Genomic DNA, 18,788 nt, shown 5'->3' with positions numbered 1-18,788 from the left:
GGGAAGGTTTGGAGAGAGGGAAAACGGAGAAGAGAAATCAGTTGTAGATTACTGTACACATAATACTGTATGCTGTTAGAATCCATTAAAGCAATTTAAAACAAAGACTTTGGGGTCTTTGAAAAACGTTTTTATTAAAGGTTTCATGGCATTAATTTTCATAAATTTTCATTCTTTTAGGTTCTATGACCTCAATTACACCCACACAGCCTGAACTTTGAACATTAAGTGGATTTTCTGTGGTTTTGTTTATCTTTTCTGTGTACAGGTACAATCGCTCAACACAAGCTTCACGGGTGCTGAGACTGTACTAGATAAGGATAATCTATCAAAGTCTAAAGGACTTTGATAGATGGTCTAAGTTTAAATTAAATTACCTCAATGGTCTGCTCATGGGGTCAACACATCAACACAAGGCGAAGGGACATTAACATACTGAACAAGCTAGTAAGGAAGGATATATACTCTATAGACTGTGACGCTGTATATTATAGCGTCACAGTCCCTCCCCCTTTCATGACGATGAGCGATTCCTGATGAAACGATTCAGAAAGGGGGGGGGGGGGGCGAACAAATACTAGTGTTGTACCCGCAATCGTCATTGTGTATTGGCTGCCACTGCATGCTTGCCTCTCGCTGCAATGACCATTCTGACCATCCGCCCCAAATAATAATAATACTTTTATGCGTCCCGGCGGTGCCACTGACATGAATCACCACACCGTAGAGCTCATGATCCCGATAGGAGAGTGTAGAGTACAACGATTCAGGAGTACCGAGTTGGTGTTGGCTAGACCGTGCACTTTTGCAATGCATTGCATCAAATCACCTCAAAATAGTAACAAAGTTCTGATATGGTCATTTCAGTCAATCACGTTAAACACCCTTTGGGAGGCAACGCCGTGTAATGTTAGAGCACATAACAGTGTTGCAAGATTAAGTTGAGCCTATTCACAATACAGCATACACTTGTTTCTTCACCAAAACGCTCACACTCCGAGTTGTCAGAGTTGTCATGTACGTGTAAATGACAGCAGGACATGCATAATGGATGGAGCAGGTACAGTAGAACAAAAAGGTAAAAGGTTGAGTTGTACTCTGAGATAGTTTGAGGTCAACTACCCATGTATGCCTATTGCCTACTGTGTTTATGGCAACTTCAGCGATCATACCACCAGGGATTAACCCATTCTGACCTGAGATCAGATTCTAAAAATGTCTTCTACATCCTGACAGTTTTCCATTCTGACCTGAGATCAGATTAAAAAAATGTCTTCTATGTCAGTCGCTCTTCGATTTTTCAAAAATAGCAGACCTACAAGCTCGTAGCGCGCCACAAAAGCTTGCCATTTTTCTGCCTACCAGTAGGCTAGTAGGCTATATTAGTAGGCTGCTAGGCTTTCCAGCCTCACTGTGGAGACATATACCATTGTATGCAATTAAATAAACACTGTATGGTTTGGGTGTCAGATGACAAAATAACATAACCTTGATCCACAACAGTAATGGGTCTGCCCTGTCTGTTTTTATACTATAACTTGTCCATTCCACCGCGGGCCGTCAGAATTATGCTTCCATTGTAGTCTTGCAGTGCGTTGACTGTATGGTTTCTTTGATTTGTGTGTCAGCTGACAAAATAACATAACCTTCAACACATGTATGCTCTGCTCTCTACCTGTCCTCAAACGAGCATGACAGTGTAATCAAAATAATAATCGCATACAGACAGATTATTTATTTACTGCGGAGAGAACACATGTTTGACTGACCACTCGTCCCTCTTGTTGTGTTTTCCCCCTCTCCCTGGTTCCATAAGGATATGTCCACATGTCTTCTCTTAAGTAAGATGTAAACATTAAGAACTGTTTTGACGTGAGGGGAGGGGAGGCGACTATCATTTTTCCAGATATAGACAAGAAAACTTACGAACTACAGACTGGCAGCCAAGTAGCCTAGCATCCTACTGGCCTACATGTAGACGCAAAGATGGCGCCCAAATAAGCCAAAATCCTACTAAACGCGTCACTATGCTCCCCCCATAGAAGCTAAAGTAGCTTCTGAAACACATAGAATCCATCAACAAAGTGACACATTTATTTTGCAAACAGGAATTTCACTTTATGTATTTTGAAGTCTCATAAAGGAATGGGAGACCACTCTGACTTTGACAAGTAAAACATGAACCAATATATCATTGCTGTTCTGCAGGTCCTGCAGTTATTTACATGTAGAATGAAGCTTAACCGTGCAGTCTGCTTTTGCAAAACTTGGTAATGGTAGAGGGCTATGCCAAACAGTGAGGATGCGAAGCCCATAACCACGGATGGCACGGATAATCTATCAAAGTCATGTTTGCTTTAGTTTAGATGGTCTTTAAAATGACCTCAACTCTCCCATCTCTCTATCACAGGTGAGGGAGAGAAACAGATAGCAGCTGTAACTATTCATCAGAACCGTCTATCTGACATAACAGACGATGATAAATATAATGATGAAATCAGTCACATAATAATATACGACATAATATGACAACATCAACCACAGACTACAAACTCTACATGGCAGTGCAATCAATCTTGTCTGTAGTAGCCAGTGTCTTACTCTTAACCCATTGAGACCTGAGACCAGATTCTACAAATGTCTTCTAAATCATGCATGGGCAACTGGCGGCCACATGCGGCCCTCACCTTCACTTATTGCGGCACGCCATTGGATTACATTTCGAAACATGACCCGCTTTAATTACTTCAGTCTATATTGGTAGCTGAATGACTGGTATTAGAATTTATTGTCCTTTTTAATGTTGCATTTAAGTTCATAAAGTTAACATAAGTATAACCAAGTGCATTTGAAATAAAAGCAAAAATAGCTCAAAACGTGCCGCAGTGTGATGCGTTTTGAGCTTGTAGATCTGCTATTTTTTGCTACAACAGAAATGGCCCTCTGGGTACCCTCACAAAAACATGCAGTAATCCTGGTCTCTAAACTGCCTCCCCCTGGCCAGCCTGATGGAGGGGAAAGGAACTGGTTGGAATAACGTGTTCCTTCCACGCGCTACGTCCAACCAGGGAAACTCCCCCCTGTCAGGTGTAAAGGAGAAACTCAAGCATGAAGGAAGCATGAGTTAAGTTCGTTTCTCTCCCCAGGTTGGCGGAGGGTGTGTAGAGCCCAGGATCACATTAGATGATTGACACAGGGGTGAAAAATGGGTTAAAAAAATCGTGGGATAAAAAAAAAATAATAATAAAGAAATGGCCCTCAGGAGTGAGCGTGGAAAAATAGTGGCCCTCTTCATCTTCAAAGTTGCCCACCCCTGTTCTAATGACCGTTTAAAAAAAAAATCATTGGATCTCAACTAAGGACCCCAGAAATTATATGTAATTGGTCGTCGACCCCCATGTGAAAATATGTTGTTCCAGACAGGGACCCCCAGAAGCAAAGATATTAGTTAAAAAACGTTTGCTGTGAAAGAATAATAGTCAAAGGTTTTTCCAAATATAGCAGATCTGCAAGATTATATCGCAGCACTGCTATTTTTCAACAGCTAAAGTTTAAAATAATGGTTAAAGTGGTTGAAAGCTAAAGCGACACAGATGTGTTCAAGATCTTAGTGTCTCAATTGCGGTGGTCTGCTGGGGGTCAACGTCAACACAAGGAGAGAGACATTTATATTAACATACTGAACAAACTAGTAAGGAAGGAAGGATAGCTCTGTTGTCCTGATGAACCCCTTCCTTCCCCTGCTGAACAGTGGAGACCGGGAGGTGAGGTGAGGTGTATCAAGCATGCTCTACTATAAAATTAAACGACGCATCAACCATCAATCCCCCAGCATGCTGCAATGGAGGCCACTTGGAGGAGAGAGAGACAAGGAGAATGTGGTCCAAAGAGGAGCAGTCAGAGAAGTGAAAGTCGATCTGTCAATAATATGGAGGTGGAGACAGAGTCCACCATGAGGAATAAAGGGGCGGTCCACTCCGTAGAGAGAAATGGGTCAGGAGAATCCGAAAATAGACGAATATAGAGGGGGAGAATGGAAGAGATGGTGTGAGGCTTAATTCACTGAAAAACGTTTCATTTTGAGAAATGAGAACTTGGCACATGGCAATCCACAATACATGCAATTGTTAAGCTGTATAATACGATAACACTGTAATGACAGCATTTTCTACACACAAAATCACACATAAAAATGACACATAATAAATTATACTAGAATTGCCTTTGTTATCACTCTGGTTTGGGGTACGAGTTCCGCTTCCCTGGACGCTTGGCTGGCATAATGAGCCTGATGGCCTCCATCCAAACCAAGCAGGTTCAGGTCTTTTATCCAGAAACATTGAACTAAAAATATAGCCGTGCAAGGCTGCCATGTGGTGTTCAGAAAGTTCTATTTTTAACGACAAACATTTCATAACCATTCATCCTCACTCCAATTACTTTAACTGGTGTAATTAATTTTACAAATCTAACTCAAATTAGCAACAGTGATGTTTTCTTTTAAATTGCTGTAATTATTTAAAAAAAAAAGTTTCTATATCAGTGGAGCTCAAACCCTTTCATGGCAAGGACCTCCAGAATGATCTGTATTTGGCCACACAAAAAAAAGTTGTTCCAGTGACCCCCCCACGCCCTTAGAAGCAAATATTTGAGTTAGAAATAGCAGATCTACAAGCTTGTATATCTGCTATAATAAAATAGTATAGTAAAAGTATAAAATAATTGTTAATCTGGTTAAACGCTAAGGTGACACAGATGCGTTCCAGGTCTTAACTGTGATTTACCTTGAGATGCCAAGTCAAAACAACTCTTGTTGAGTGCTAATGAGTTTGTCCATTGTTTTACCAATGTATTATAGACAGGAGGAGGTAACAAGCTCATTACATACATATGGCAATGAAATAAGCTACCTCTGAAAGGTTTTCACAGCCCACTCCTTTTTTCAAGGTTGTTAAGCCCTGGTGTGCCTGTGTGAGGTTTTTCACTCCCTTTGGCTTAGCTTTCGAGGAAACAGGATAACGTGGAGAATCGATTTACACACGTTGCCTGTTGGGCAGAAAGCAGGCGATGTTAATGCTCATACCTTCTGCCAACACATGGGATATATAATACCTTGGAGGGAAATGGCTGCAAAAAATAAAGTAGGAATGAATTGAGGACACAGGTCACAGAATTAGATCCACTAACCAAATAGATTACTTGGTCTGAAGGAAAACGTCAAAATGATTACAGCTTGACGGACGAATGGACGGATAGACGAACGAACGTACATATATATAACATTTGTGTCCTACAGACACTAACGAACGGATGTATGTATCTTTATTATGTTAATTATGTCTCTGAGCTATGCGCCACATTAACAACAGTGTTGATTTTGTCAAACTTTGACGAAAAATGTTTGTTGACTACCTTTTTTCACTGACTAAATGGAAACTAAATTAAAACTAAGCTATGGTGACTAAAACTAAGACTAAATATACTGACAAATAAATAAAACTAGACTAAAATCTTAGGAAGGGACAGTGATCCAGTAGTACGTAAAAGTCATAGTTCATTACACTTGGTTGCATGCTGAAAATAGCAGATCTACAAGCTACGAGCTTGTAGATCTTCTATTTTCAGCAAGTACAAGATATACAAGATACTATGACTAAAACTAAAATCTAAAATGACTGCCCAAATCATCACTGCGCCACCAATGCGCCTGATAAGACAGACACACCCTAGTGCACATATTGGGCGCAATACATTTGGTACTAACAAAACATGGGTGTTGCTGGGCAAGACAATGACAACTGTGTTGTTAACTAGCAATGAAACTCGCGCTGTGCTTTGCACCATTTGGTGCTGGGCATACGATAGGTCGCTCAAGTCTTGTTACTTCAAAATAACTTAGAATTAATTATACTGCTGCCCAATTAATAACAACAGCAAACTGAATACATTATGAAACAACATACTGAGTACATATGTACCGATTTGCATGTTATATACAATATAAAACAAATTGGCCTCCTCGTGGGGCTATAAAAAGCTGATCTGACAAATGTAGAGTTGAGGTTTTTCCTTGGCCTGTGTGTGCAAAGTTTCATGTCGATGGGTCCAGTTATAGGTAAAAACACAAATTATAGCAGCACTACGAGGTTGATTTGAACATTTTAAAGGGTAATATTTCTCCCATGGACTAGTAGTTGTTCGTGCAGTTTCATAATTCCAGGCATTTTGTTCAAAACGGACTGGAATATGAAAAATCAGACAGATCTGTCTTGTTCACATGACTATATAGAGATACTGTGTACTGATTTGCGTGATGTTTGGACAAAAGTAATATAAAAAAATGTCTCATGGTGGTGGTACAACAGGCCGATGTGAACAAATGTGGGCCATCCCGGGAGTGTGTGTGCACAGTTTTACGTCGATCAGGCCAATGGTGCCGGAGATCTGTTCACAGGCGGACAGGAGGCAAAAACAAAATCTCGGCCAAACACCTCCGGCCTAAAGTTACACAAATCTTTGACACATCAGATTTCTCCAGGTGAAAGACGTGACAGAAATTGCACCAAGGGGTATTCATCACATCCCCAGGCATCATGCTACCCCAGAACGCAATAAGGCTCTTCCATTTGATAAAATACCTTGTGACAAGCTGTCAGAAAAAAAACATTGGCTTAAACATAGAAACCACAATGATAAAAAGAACAAGAACGAATTAAATCATCAACCAATTAATCATAGTCTAATGAACTTAATTACAGGGGGGGGAAATATCCTTATGCAATTATATTATAATATATATAATGACTCCCGTTTGGGAGGACACAATCTAGCTCTGTGAACACAACAGCTTTTGTTTACAGTGATGCTGTAAAAAGAGTCAAATACAGAACAATTACTTGAGACAATGACAGTTCCGACACAAATATCTGATACCAATATCAGTATCAGAAGTGCTTCTGATGCTACTGTAACACCCAGGATTCGAACTTGGGCCTCCCGTGTGAAAGTCCAACATCTTAACCACTGACTAGACCAAAGGGATATCCCTCTGGCCATCAGGCAGAGGCTCTGAGCCACTCTGCTACACTACCCAAATGCTTGTATCGATATCAGCTACAACGAATACTGTAGCCGTTTACAAGCATGGATTCCAACATCACATCGCAGCGAAACACGACTGTTGTGTAATTTGGAGTGATGTGTTTCAACATCAATATTAATGTGATGGGAGGTATAAAAAGGCCTCAGGTGGTGTGTCACAGGTCCAGTCTGTTTATATTGACAGAGAAGAGAAGCTTTGCAGCTTACAAAAATAAACAAACAATACACTTAGACAAGGGAGGCATCCTCCCACCGGAACAATTAGTTTCACAAAATTATATATTTTCAATGCAACCTGTGATGCTACATTATGTGTATTCATTGCCTCAGTATGCTGCAACTGAACCACGTTGAGGGGTTTAGTCGGAAGTGGTATTTACGGTGCCGTGCGGCGGAGGGGGATAGCAGCAAGGGAGGGGGGGGGGGGGGGGGGGGGGCGTGGAACACTGATCGTTAGGCAATTGTTTTTTTTCTCTGTAAATTCAGCCACAAGATGGCGATGTTCGTGGCGAATGAGTTAACGCACTCAACTCAAGCGCATAAGACCAGACTGGACTTAATAGACATAATTATGTATTTCAAGCACTACTACTAACACTAGCTCCAGTTTTCTAACAGGAGTGACTGTGATGTGAGGCGGACTGACCTTCTCCCCCAGAGCCTTCAGGCTGCCCAGGAACCGTGGCCAGAAGTCCTTGAAGAGTGGCCGGTCAATCTTTTTCAGGCTGTCCTTGGTGCTGGCATCCACACTCACGTATAGCTGGGTGACCGGCACCAACGTCCTAAAGGAAACAAGGACTTTGCTTTAACATCTCAGTAAGAATGCAGTTAAGACACCGTCATCATGATTTTTCGACCGTGGTCGAGATCATGGATTTCACAATGCCACGGCGCCAGACAACCCGGGTCCTTCATTGCCATACCCAGTTCCTGCTTACTGATGCATGTGTCCCTAGCGGCAAACTGTGTCCTTCTGGATCGGACTAGTGAAGAAACACAGGGAAGGTTAGAGAAGTCGATGGGTGGCTCTTCCAAGAGAGATTTTGCGCTCTCGTTAATTCTAGGCCAAGTACTAATTTGACTTATTTTTCACAAAGTGCCTCCAGGCCAAAGACGTTTTTTAACTTCTTTTAAAAAGGGGCTTAAATTGATAACATTATAATCATGACTTAAGACACATCGTACAACTCTCGTTCTAAAAAAATAGAACAAATCTATGGTGGCCTGTGCAGAACTATTGCTACTGCCATTTAGCGGTGGATGAGTTAACCCATATTGGGGCGGGAACCCCTTTGTGTTTTAAACATTATGTTCTATTTTAGCTATTGAAAAATAGCAGATCTACAAGCTCGTAGGTCTGCTATTTTTGAAAAATCCTAAAAATGTGGCGAAAATCTTTGAATATATATTCATATAATAATATATAAGTGAATGTTTTTAACTCATGTCTAAATGGGTTAAGACACATCGTAACTACTGTATAAGCAAGGAAATAATCGACATGAACAGGAAAACATTTTGACATGACATGTCAGTGCCTGTAGCACATTTCACGTGTTCAGGACTCTTTTTATTCTCCCTATGCTACAACTTTGTTTCAGATAAGGTTCTCAGAACCTACTAACCTGAGTTCTGGGTGAACTTAACTTAAAGGACCACTTTTCAAACTATCTTCATATAATAGGTCCTCACTAATAATCATGATAAAATGGCGCAACTTTTTTCTACTCTGTATGTGTCTCATAGGAGGGCTGTGGGCAGTTCAGAAATCGTCTTCCAGTGACATCATCGATGGGGAATACAAGCTGATAAAAACTGCAGGCTTTCTAGTCCTGAAAAGTTGCAATGCGAAAATGGAAGCCATCGTTCTCACGATAATAAAAATCTAAACCTTTTAGTAAAAAAATCTTACTAAATCTGCCTAATGATGATGTCACTGGAAGACGGTTTCTAAGCTGCCCACAGCCCTCCTATGAGACACAGACTGAGTAGAAAAAAATCGTGCCATTTTATCATGATTATTAGTGAGGACCTTAGAGTATATATGAATAGAGAAGGCACCCGGAGGAAACCCTGAGGCGAAATGGACATAGTGGCCGAATTTATCATTGCAGCTCGAGCCAGCGCTGGTCCGTTGACTATCATTGCGCACGTTCATGTGTTTAAGACCATGACACGTGAACGAATGTTTCATAAGTGAACGCGCACAAACGGCACAATGATAGTCAACGGCAGCGCGTTCATGTGTTTGAGGCAAATCCATCCCAGAATGAACTCTGTTCCTACACGGAAGGAGGAGTGAAATCGCCTCATGCGCTTTTGAGCAACTTAATGCAAGTGGATGGAAGGAGAACTCGGGTGTCTTCTCTATTCATATATACTCTAAGGTGAAGATAGGTTGAAAAGTGGTGAAGTGGTCCTTTAACGTTGTTGCACCTCAACCCGTTAAGGAGAAGACTTCAGTGGTTTAAAGGCTAGCTGCTCTCTCAACACATTGACTAGGCGACGGATACAACCAGAAATTAACCGGAAGTGAAACCCTGTCTCCATCCGCCTCAACGTAAACGGATTGAAACAAAAATACATTCATCTCGGATTCTTTTCTCAGATTGAGCTTTTGGTCTAAACGAGCTTTCGGCCCATAACTAAAAAAGACAAAAAAGTTTTCTGGGTGAAAGAAAAGATGTCAAAAATATGATATTTTACCGGCGAATAATCACATATTCGACTACTATTACAAGTCAAATCCCCAAAATCAGCACACACACACACACACACACACACACACAAACACACACACACACACACACACACACACACACACACAAACACACACACACACACACACACACACACACACTTGGAGACTTGAAGATTTTCCAATCAAAGTAATGTCTGGGGCGTCAGACTCAATAAATTCAGACAGCTCGTCCCTGACAGTATCAAGATGATGGATGGCTGCTGTTCCTTGCCTTTGTCTGTATTTTGGTGGCCCAGGGACAGTCGGCATGACAGCTGAGGCAGCCAAAGACATTGTGACGTGGCAGGCAGACATGACCCACCATGAGGTTTCGAAGCATAATGCTCAGATTATAGGTCAAAATCCTGCGTTGTGAGACATTGTGTACTTGTAGATTGGCTATTTTCGGTCAGCACGTATAAATGAAGCAACACAGCATGATGGATCTGAAAGCCACGTGGATATCAGAGAACATAGCGACTCCTTGGCCTTTCATGGCACCAGAAAGTGGGATCACATTACTCCCTCCATCTTGGCCGGCTTCCACCGGCTTCCAGTCAAATACAGAATTGATTTGAACTCCTTCTCCCCCGGGATCGATTGACGCCTGTCGCCTATACTTAGGTTCTCACTGTCCTCCTGTTTTTATTTACTTGATGCCTATTTCATTCTCATTCTGTACATCACTTTGGTTGGCTGTTTTTAAATGTGACTTCATTTGTATTAAAAAAACATTTACAGATATTTAATAATGGAATTTATGATACATTACAGGAAGATTTAATCCAGGGTGGAGGTAAAAAATCATCATCATCATCATTGCGATTTGACTTGGAATTTTCCAATGCCTCTTTTAGTTTTTCCATCTCCTGTTTTTCTTTTTAAATGCCTCCTAGATGATGAGGAAGGACCTAAGATAACTCCAAGCACACTTAAGACGAGTACGATGTCTTTTATTTATTTTTGTAACTGAATGCCTGGAAAATGGAAATTATTATATCTGGTTTCAGTATTCATTTACGATTATTGTCTGTATTATCTAGGTTATTTTTGCAGTCAGTTTGTATTGGTGGTGGGGAGGGGGGCAGGGGTCGCGACTCACGAGACATGGCCAAAGCATTTCCGGGGGTCCCCAGCCAAAGACGTTGAGAACCCCTGTCTTAGGGCATGATGTAGCAAAATAAAAACTTTTCAAAAAGTAAGGACATTGACCGGTTTCCACTTTCGACCCATGTAGTTCTTATTCAGGGCGTGTGACTGGAAGCCTACTCATTATTCTGCATGTAAAGCACATTGTGCCGTGCTTTACAATAAACCTGCCATGTCTTGATAAGTTCAGTATAAATTATGTTCAAGGAGCTAGATAAAGGTGAAAGGACAATAGATTTACAATTTAGGCATGGAATAATTTTAAAGTATATTAAATTAATCCAGAGTGATTTACAGTAAGAGAGGACAACACAAGAGTATCGTTCCAAAACGGAGAGTAATACATTACTAGTTGCACGCAGTATATGGCTGTTCACAAGCCCCCGTCCAATTGGGCGACACGAATGTGTGCATGAACATTCGTGGTCAAACAGATATTTCGTTTTGTCTTCATAAAGTGTAAACTGTAATTACAGTGACTGTGTGGGACACAAAAAAATACATTAGTGACCGCTTCTGACCGAGGCTAAGTCATTGAGGGGAAAATAAGAAAATCTGTTTTATCCTCTCCTGAACAGTTACATAGTCTTGCTGCCATGACTGTCTCTGTATCAAAAAGAGTCCCGACTTCCCTCCCACAAAGGATGCAGAACTCTCTTCTCATTGTGCAGCACACAAAATAAAAGCAAGCGTGCTTCTGTATCTTTGAAGGTTTCACATCAGTGCACACAAAGCCCTACAAGGCTAGAATGGCTTTTTAGTTATGTATTTTTCATACGGTGCACAAGAGGATATACTTCAAGGACCTATGCCTGTTCTGAATAGCAGTGCACAATACTGCATATAAATCAGACCATTTAACACTTCTACTGCTTTTAATGAGACCATTTAACACTTCTACTGCTTTAAATCAGACACAGAGAGACAGAAGGAGAAGGAGTCAGCCACACAGCTGTGTGATGATTTGCAATGTTATTTGTGAGGCTCTGTACAGACCGGCTTTGAAGATTGAGTGCAAAATAGTTGGGTGCACAATCACAATATTCAGCAATTCAAATTAAGCAAACCACTGGACCAATCGGCTCTGAATGTTTTTGCATGCTGCCATTATAATCTGTCGATGACAACTTTCTATTCAATGTTGGTGAATGCATTACCACATATAGTCCTTCCAGACTATGATAGGAAGGGTGTGTGTGTGTGTGTATGTGATAGAATAGAACACCTTATTGGCAACAGTTAAAAGCACACCAATTAAAAAGCGACAAAACGGATTAATTAGGAAAAAGCCAAAGCTTGTTTCCATGCGATGTCCCCATTCACACGGAAGTGTAATAAAAGAGATTGCCCTGCTACAAGTTCAAGCACTGAAGTAACTTTTTACTTATTCTTATTTTCCATCTTCTTTTTTAAGATGTTTTTTTGTGGCTTACGCCTTTTATTGGTTTTTTGAAGGGACAGACAGTAGGCTGACAGGAAACGGGAGAGAGATGGGGGAAGACATGCAGTAAAGGCCGTGTCGGGCTCGGGAGTCGAACCCGCGTCACACTGCGACTGGATTACCAGTCGGGTGCCCAGACGGTTACGCCACCGCCTGGGCTTACGGTATTTTCCATCTTCAATACCCATGAGTAATAGTATTCCTTTGATGTTTTGTATATTTTGCTTGTTTTGTGCGCCCCTACCTGATTTCCTCAGGGAACTGTGCGTTGGTGACGAGGAAGCTGGAGATGCGCCGCGTATGAAGGAGGCGGAGGAAAGTGTTGATTTCGGGGTACATGATTGGCTCCCCCACCAGGGACAAGGCACAGTGTTTGACAGCCATGCCTTCCTCATAGCGTTCTGGAAGCACCCCAGGAACACCTGGAGACACAAAGAAAGGTCAAATAAAAGGTTAATTTGACGCATCCATCCATCCTAAGCATTGGTTTTACAATAATGAAAACATCGGACAAACTGAAAAAAGGGGCGGGGGGAATCTAAGCAAATGCTTAGATTTTGCCTACATTAATTGGAAAGTAACAAAAGTTTCAAAACTACCGTAAACGAAATAACAAACTACAGTATGGTATACAGTAAAACCTGCAAGGAGGGTTTAAAATCAGCCTTGAGTGGCGCTAAGGCTGAGATGTGTGCTGTCCAGCGGTATCGACAGCAACGACGACTCAACGCACGGAAGGATTCCCTGGGTCGGCGGTTAGAATCCCGGCTCCTCCTCCTGTCCACATGTCGAAGTGTCCTTGGGCAAGACACTGAACCCTACATTGCCTCCAATGAGTCGGTCGGTGTGTGTTACGACTCACCGAGTCTAGGACGGTTAAAGAAGGCAAGGTGGTAAAATGCCAAAGTTCTTTATTACTCTGTGGCATACAAATTAGTGAAACGATATATATATTTACATGTATGTATGCAATATGAATTACAGAATTGCTATTTACAGGGCGAGCAGGGCTGTGCAGGTCCTAAATCAAAGAAACGATCAAAACATCCTAACTCTCAATCCTATAACCAAACCCCCCTCGCAAATCTGAATAACTACTAAACGAGAACAAGAGAGCCTAACTGGCTACTCTACGCTTTATCCTAACTCAAACAGAAATTCATGGTGAGGAGCCTGCTTGTCTAGCTAAGTGAACTAACATGGAATACTATGACATACTACCTGATATATACTACTGCTCTTGATCATGACACAATAATGGATTTCAACATGAATGATTAACAACAGACGGATCAATGCAACTCTTGCAATACTGAAGTTTCTATTATATTACTGGCTGTTTGGACAGCGGCCGGGAGTGAAGGCTACAGGACGCCTTTATGCCGTCAGGTGGGCGCAGGTAGATGCTGGTTGGAGGAGCGAGGTGCGGAGCGGCGGTAATGCTCCCCACCAATGCATGCGCTGACGGATCTACAGGGATCTAAAGGGGGTGCGCACTGTGCGCACCATGCAGACTAAAGACATACCTATAGGCCTGCGGCCGTAACAGTGTGAGCTTGCCACCATTGGTGTGTGAGTGTGGGAAGTGAGGACACTGGCGTCGACTGTTCACCGCTTCACCTCCCAATGTATGAATGAATGAACAAAGTGTAAAGCACTTTGAGCACTTGGAAAAGCGCTATAAAAACGCAATTCATTATTATTGATTGGGTCGCTTGGAGGAGGGTGTATGTTATAAGACCCAGAAACGATGAGTTCTGTGTTATCTATCTGTGGTTTTCAACTACAAATTGTTGTCTGTAACACGATACAATTCAGTAACTCTTTTCTCCTCTGAGTGTGCGCGCGCGTGCGTGCGTGCATGCATGGGTGCGTGTGTACAAGTGAGTGAGTGAGTGAGTCAGAGAATGATTCAGTCAGCCTCGAGAGCCAGGGCCAAACAATCAAGATCAGACTCAGTGTGCATGTCACAGAGAAGTCGAGGACTCGAGGGAAAGTGTTGTGAAGTCTGTGAGATCACAGACAGACAGTCGAGTGCAAGGGTAACCTGACACTCAAGACATTGAGTTTTGAGTTTCATTTAGTTTCACGTCATTATTCAGACTGAAAGCCCTTCAAGTTGAAACGGCGTTGAGTGGCCGTAGCCGCGGTATCAGATTTTTAACCAAGGCTGCCATAGAGTGACCAGACCTGAATGGCCCGAACATTTGTTTTAATGGGCTTGGCTAGCGATTCAGGGACTGGAGCCAGTGTAGTACAAGGGTGCTCTGACGATACATTACCAACATTTCTACTGACACAGCACAGTTCAACTTCATTCAGCCAGTCAATAGTGGGACACCGTTGAGAGCCACACACAGCTGCAGGTTCTTAATTAAGGGTGCGTTCTGAATGCAATGCAAACTAATAGACGAGTGCGCTCTGGTGCGGTATGCAAAGGGTAAATAATGACTTCTGTCAGTGACGATAACCAATCCTACAGTTTGAATTCTGTACACACGCACACATAGAGAAAAAATATGATATGGGGAAAACAATTGAAAAAAATATATTTTTCATTTTTTTTACTTTCGACTTCTCCTAATTTTAATCGATTTTTTTATGAATGCCCTAATTTGTAACTAAAAAAAACAACTAAATAAGAGTGGAAAAAACAGCGAGCGGAAAGTTTGCTAACATATACAATAAAGTGAGCAAAAAGAAAAACTTGCGCAATAGAGAATGGGAGAACAGAGAGACTGTTTGTTTGATTGATTGTTGTTGTCAGATTGCAGAATGGGTACAGTTCAAGGAAGGCACAGGTCAATTCATAAACTGCTAAGAGGATATTAAAACCAGAAAAAAGTCAGAGAGAGAAGGATGAGGCTGCAGGGCATTGCATCAGGCACCCAGAACTTGAGGCAAGTAAATTGACTCTACGGGAGCCAACCCAGGGCAGAGCCAGGAGGGGGAAGAGACGAACCACCTACGTAGACACACTGCGCTACAGGAACCTGATGTTAGATAGTATGGAGGCCAGCGATCCTGGAGTCCTGAGTTGGTGTTGGCTATCCACCATATGCAGACCGCGGCCATCGTACCATATAAGTCAAGGGCAAGGTGCTAACAAGGTGCAACTTCCCATTGGCAGCCCATTCATCCAAACAGAACAGTCCTATCTGATTGTATTACACAACGTCAAACTCACCAACATTACAGCTGTACGAAAAGCTTGAATTATTTTCTTTATATCCTCAAAGTGGTTTGTTTCATAAAAATCCACTGTAGACATGTTATGAGCTACTTTCTGTCCTTGCAGGTGAAGTGTTGCAGTTTGGAAGTGCCCATGCGTACCACCTGTTTTGAATTTGCACATAATGCAGGAGGCAGCAGGACATTGATTTACTGAAAACTCTGATGGCAAGATGACCACGGTCTGCAAATGGTCAATAGACCCGACTCTCGCAGTAACTAACCATCAACACACATCCTACCAACTGAGTGTGTAACCGCATCACACATTCCGCAGCTTCCAGCCTGCTCCAGGAGGCATGGGCAAAACATTTCTATTACAAAAAGTCCAAATATATAGTAGTAGCTACATAAATTGCACAGTTTTTCTCTACAGTTTTGTAATACTCATTAAAACAGTTTAAGAGCCATAAACGTCAAGACGTCTAATTGCCAATTATGTACCGGATGCCACGGACGACAAGAATTCCTCTAATCTGGTGTACAGGTGATGAGATGCACATTACATGCATAATAGAATTACAAATTCTTTCTTTTGTTATAATGGGAGAATTGGCACTCAAAGCCTAAACTGGTGACCACCAGGTGGCGCTGAAAGTTAATCTTCTGAAATGTGTTTAGAGAGAAGTTAGCATCCGGGTCCATAGCATGGATTGCAATAGATTTTAAAGCCACCAAAACACTAACGTTAATGTAGAGATACCCATGTACCCGTCTAAATACTTCGTTAATGTCAATGAAGTCCACACCCACAACACCAGAGGGAGTTCAACAAACACCATGTGCAACCCAGATTTGGCACATTTATTTTTAATTAATTTCCACCAAAATGTGGAACGCCCTACCAACTGTCATTAAGACTTGACTCCTTCAAAACCGCTCTCAAAGGGCACCTTCGGACAGCTGCAATGATTATATCTGCTTTCAGTATTTATTATTTATGATGTACTTTATCTTTTATTAAGGTTATTGTAGCGGCCAATTTGTATTGGGGGTGGGGGTGGCGAGACATGGTCAAAGCATCCCCAACCAAAAACGTTGAGAACCCCTGCTGTAGAAGTCCTGTCTGGTGATTGCCTCGCAGAGGCCAGACGCGAATCTGCCGGTGCAAAAAATAAAATTATAATTCCCCTCGGCAGATATAGTCTGGTGATGAATAAATAAGGCTATTTGAGAGCTGCATGTTTAAATGGGAAGGACATTGGAATAGTCAAGAGAATAAACTAAGATCTAAAGTCCACAGCATTGTTACTGTGACCTTAACAGACATCATTCCTATTTCAAGTACTGTACATATGCATGGAATATTGATAGTTTTTCTTTCATTTTTTCCACCAAAAGAATTTCATGGTAAAGATGCTTCGGTTCATAAATAACAATTTAGAGCAATGTCTCTAGACAGAATTGTGACTAGCACCACCAATTCAAAGGCAAATTAAACCATACATCAAACGTCATTGACATACATTGCTCTGGAGAAATGCCACTTAATTATTTTCATAAGAACCAGCCACTTCCAGCGTTAGAAGTGTCAGAAACCTCATTAAAATGCATATCGTCTTGATGTCTGAAAATGTGAAATGTACGTAGCACCCCCACTTGAATTTCTACACAGTGAAATTATCAGTGATAATGTATCCATCTATAACTCAGATGTAACCAAACAGATCCTTACGTGTGTGGTTAGAGTTAACCCATTCAGACCTGAGGACGCATCTGTGTCGCCTTAGCTTTGAACCACTTTAACCATTATTTTAAACTTTAGCTGTTGAAAAATAGCAGATCTAAAAGCTCAGCTATTTTTATACTGAGTGCCGCGCTATGAGCTTGTAGATCTCCATTTATTTATCATGAAAATGTGTGCAAATCTTTGAATATATATTCTTTCACAGCAAACGTTTTTAACTCAAATATTTGCTTCTAGAGGGGGGGGGGGGTCCCTGGAACATAATATTTTCAGATGTGGGGGTCGCGGCCAAATTCATATACTTCTGGGGGTCCTTGACATGAAAAAGTTGGAGAACCACCGACATAGAAACATGTTTTTTTTTACCTTCAGAAAACTGATTCAGAAGACATTTTGTAGAATCTGGTCTCAGGTCTTAATATGTTAATTCAACACTGAGGATTTTACGGTGTATATCGCGGTCCTCCAGAGAAAAACTCTGTCCTTCTCCAAAGTGGACAGCTCATATAAAACTCAAGTCTATCAGCAGCAAGGTCAGGGAATGGAACAATATTAACAGTGTCCCTGTAGCAATATGTGAACACGTGGGATGGAGACTGATGTTAGGCCTTGCACAACCATTACCAAGTGTCCTCTAGTCTGGACCTCACCTGGCTGCACAAAGACGCTGGCACTTAAACATTTAATGGTAGCCCAGCTTTCAGCAGCTGTCACAAAGTTTCCAAAGGGAGTTGACTTGGAACAAATTGAGAGGTGATAGTAGACACCTTTATGAACACATTTTGTGAAGAAAGCTGTAAGCATTTATTTAGCAGATTTGCCACAAATTTAGCTAACTTTCGCTAATTATCATGATGAGGCATTTTGTTCTAAATGAACCACTCCGGCAAACTTTAGAAGCCAATCTTGGCTAACGATGGAATATGACAATTCCGACAGACCAGTTTGGTTAAATGACTGTAGAAGAGATACTGAGTGTGTACAGATTTGCGTGATGTTTGCACAAAATCGGTTGGAGTAATATAGAACGTTTTGCAAAGATTGGCCTCCTGCTAGCGCTATAACAGGCCGATGTGAAACATTGGGGCAGAGATTCTGCTCTGGTGTCCAGGGATCGTGTGTGTGTGTGTGTGTGTGTGTGTGTGTGTTTGCGCGCACACATTCACGTTGATCGGGCCAGCGGTGACAGCGATAGACGGACGGACGGACAGACAGACAGGGTGCAAAGTGTATAGAGAGAGTGAGATCCATTAGTTCTAGTAGCAGCACTGAGTACTGACCTCTGAAACCGTGGATCATGTTCTGGTGTTTCTCTACAGACTCCTGGAGGATGGTCTCAGCAGGGTCCATCTTCCAACGCCACTCCGTGCCCACTGGGTTAGTGTGGTGTCTGGTGGTGGTAGGAAAACACAGTGCTCACTGGGTTAGTGTGGTGTCTG

At 41.8% G+C, this 18,788-nt stretch overlaps 1 protein-coding gene across 1 annotated transcript in view; it reads right to left on the bottom strand.

The window, feature by feature from the left end:
• The window catches only part of tyw1 (tRNA-yW synthesizing protein 1 homolog), a 94,886-nt gene that overhangs the window by 18,495 nt on the left and 57,603 nt on the right, over nt 1–18,788 (bottom strand). The window contains exons 11-13 of the mRNA XM_080772426.1: nt 18,630–18,739; nt 12,676–12,853; nt 7,748–7,883 (exon numbers count right to left, since the gene is read on the bottom strand). Of these exons, the coding sequence (XP_080628552.1) occupies nt 7,748–7,883; nt 12,676–12,853; nt 18,630–18,739 (424 nt within the window). The remainder of the gene's footprint in view (nt 1–7,747; nt 7,884–12,675; nt 12,854–18,629; nt 18,740–18,788) is intronic.

This window comes from Protomyctophum bolini, assembly GCF_963924005.1.
Source record: "Protomyctophum bolini genome assembly, chromosome: 9".
Classification (NCBI taxonomy): Eukaryota; Metazoa; Chordata; class Actinopteri; order Myctophiformes; family Myctophidae; genus Protomyctophum; species Protomyctophum bolini.
Note: the sequence above shows the minus strand (reverse complement) of the source record. Positions and strands in the feature narration are given on the sequence as shown.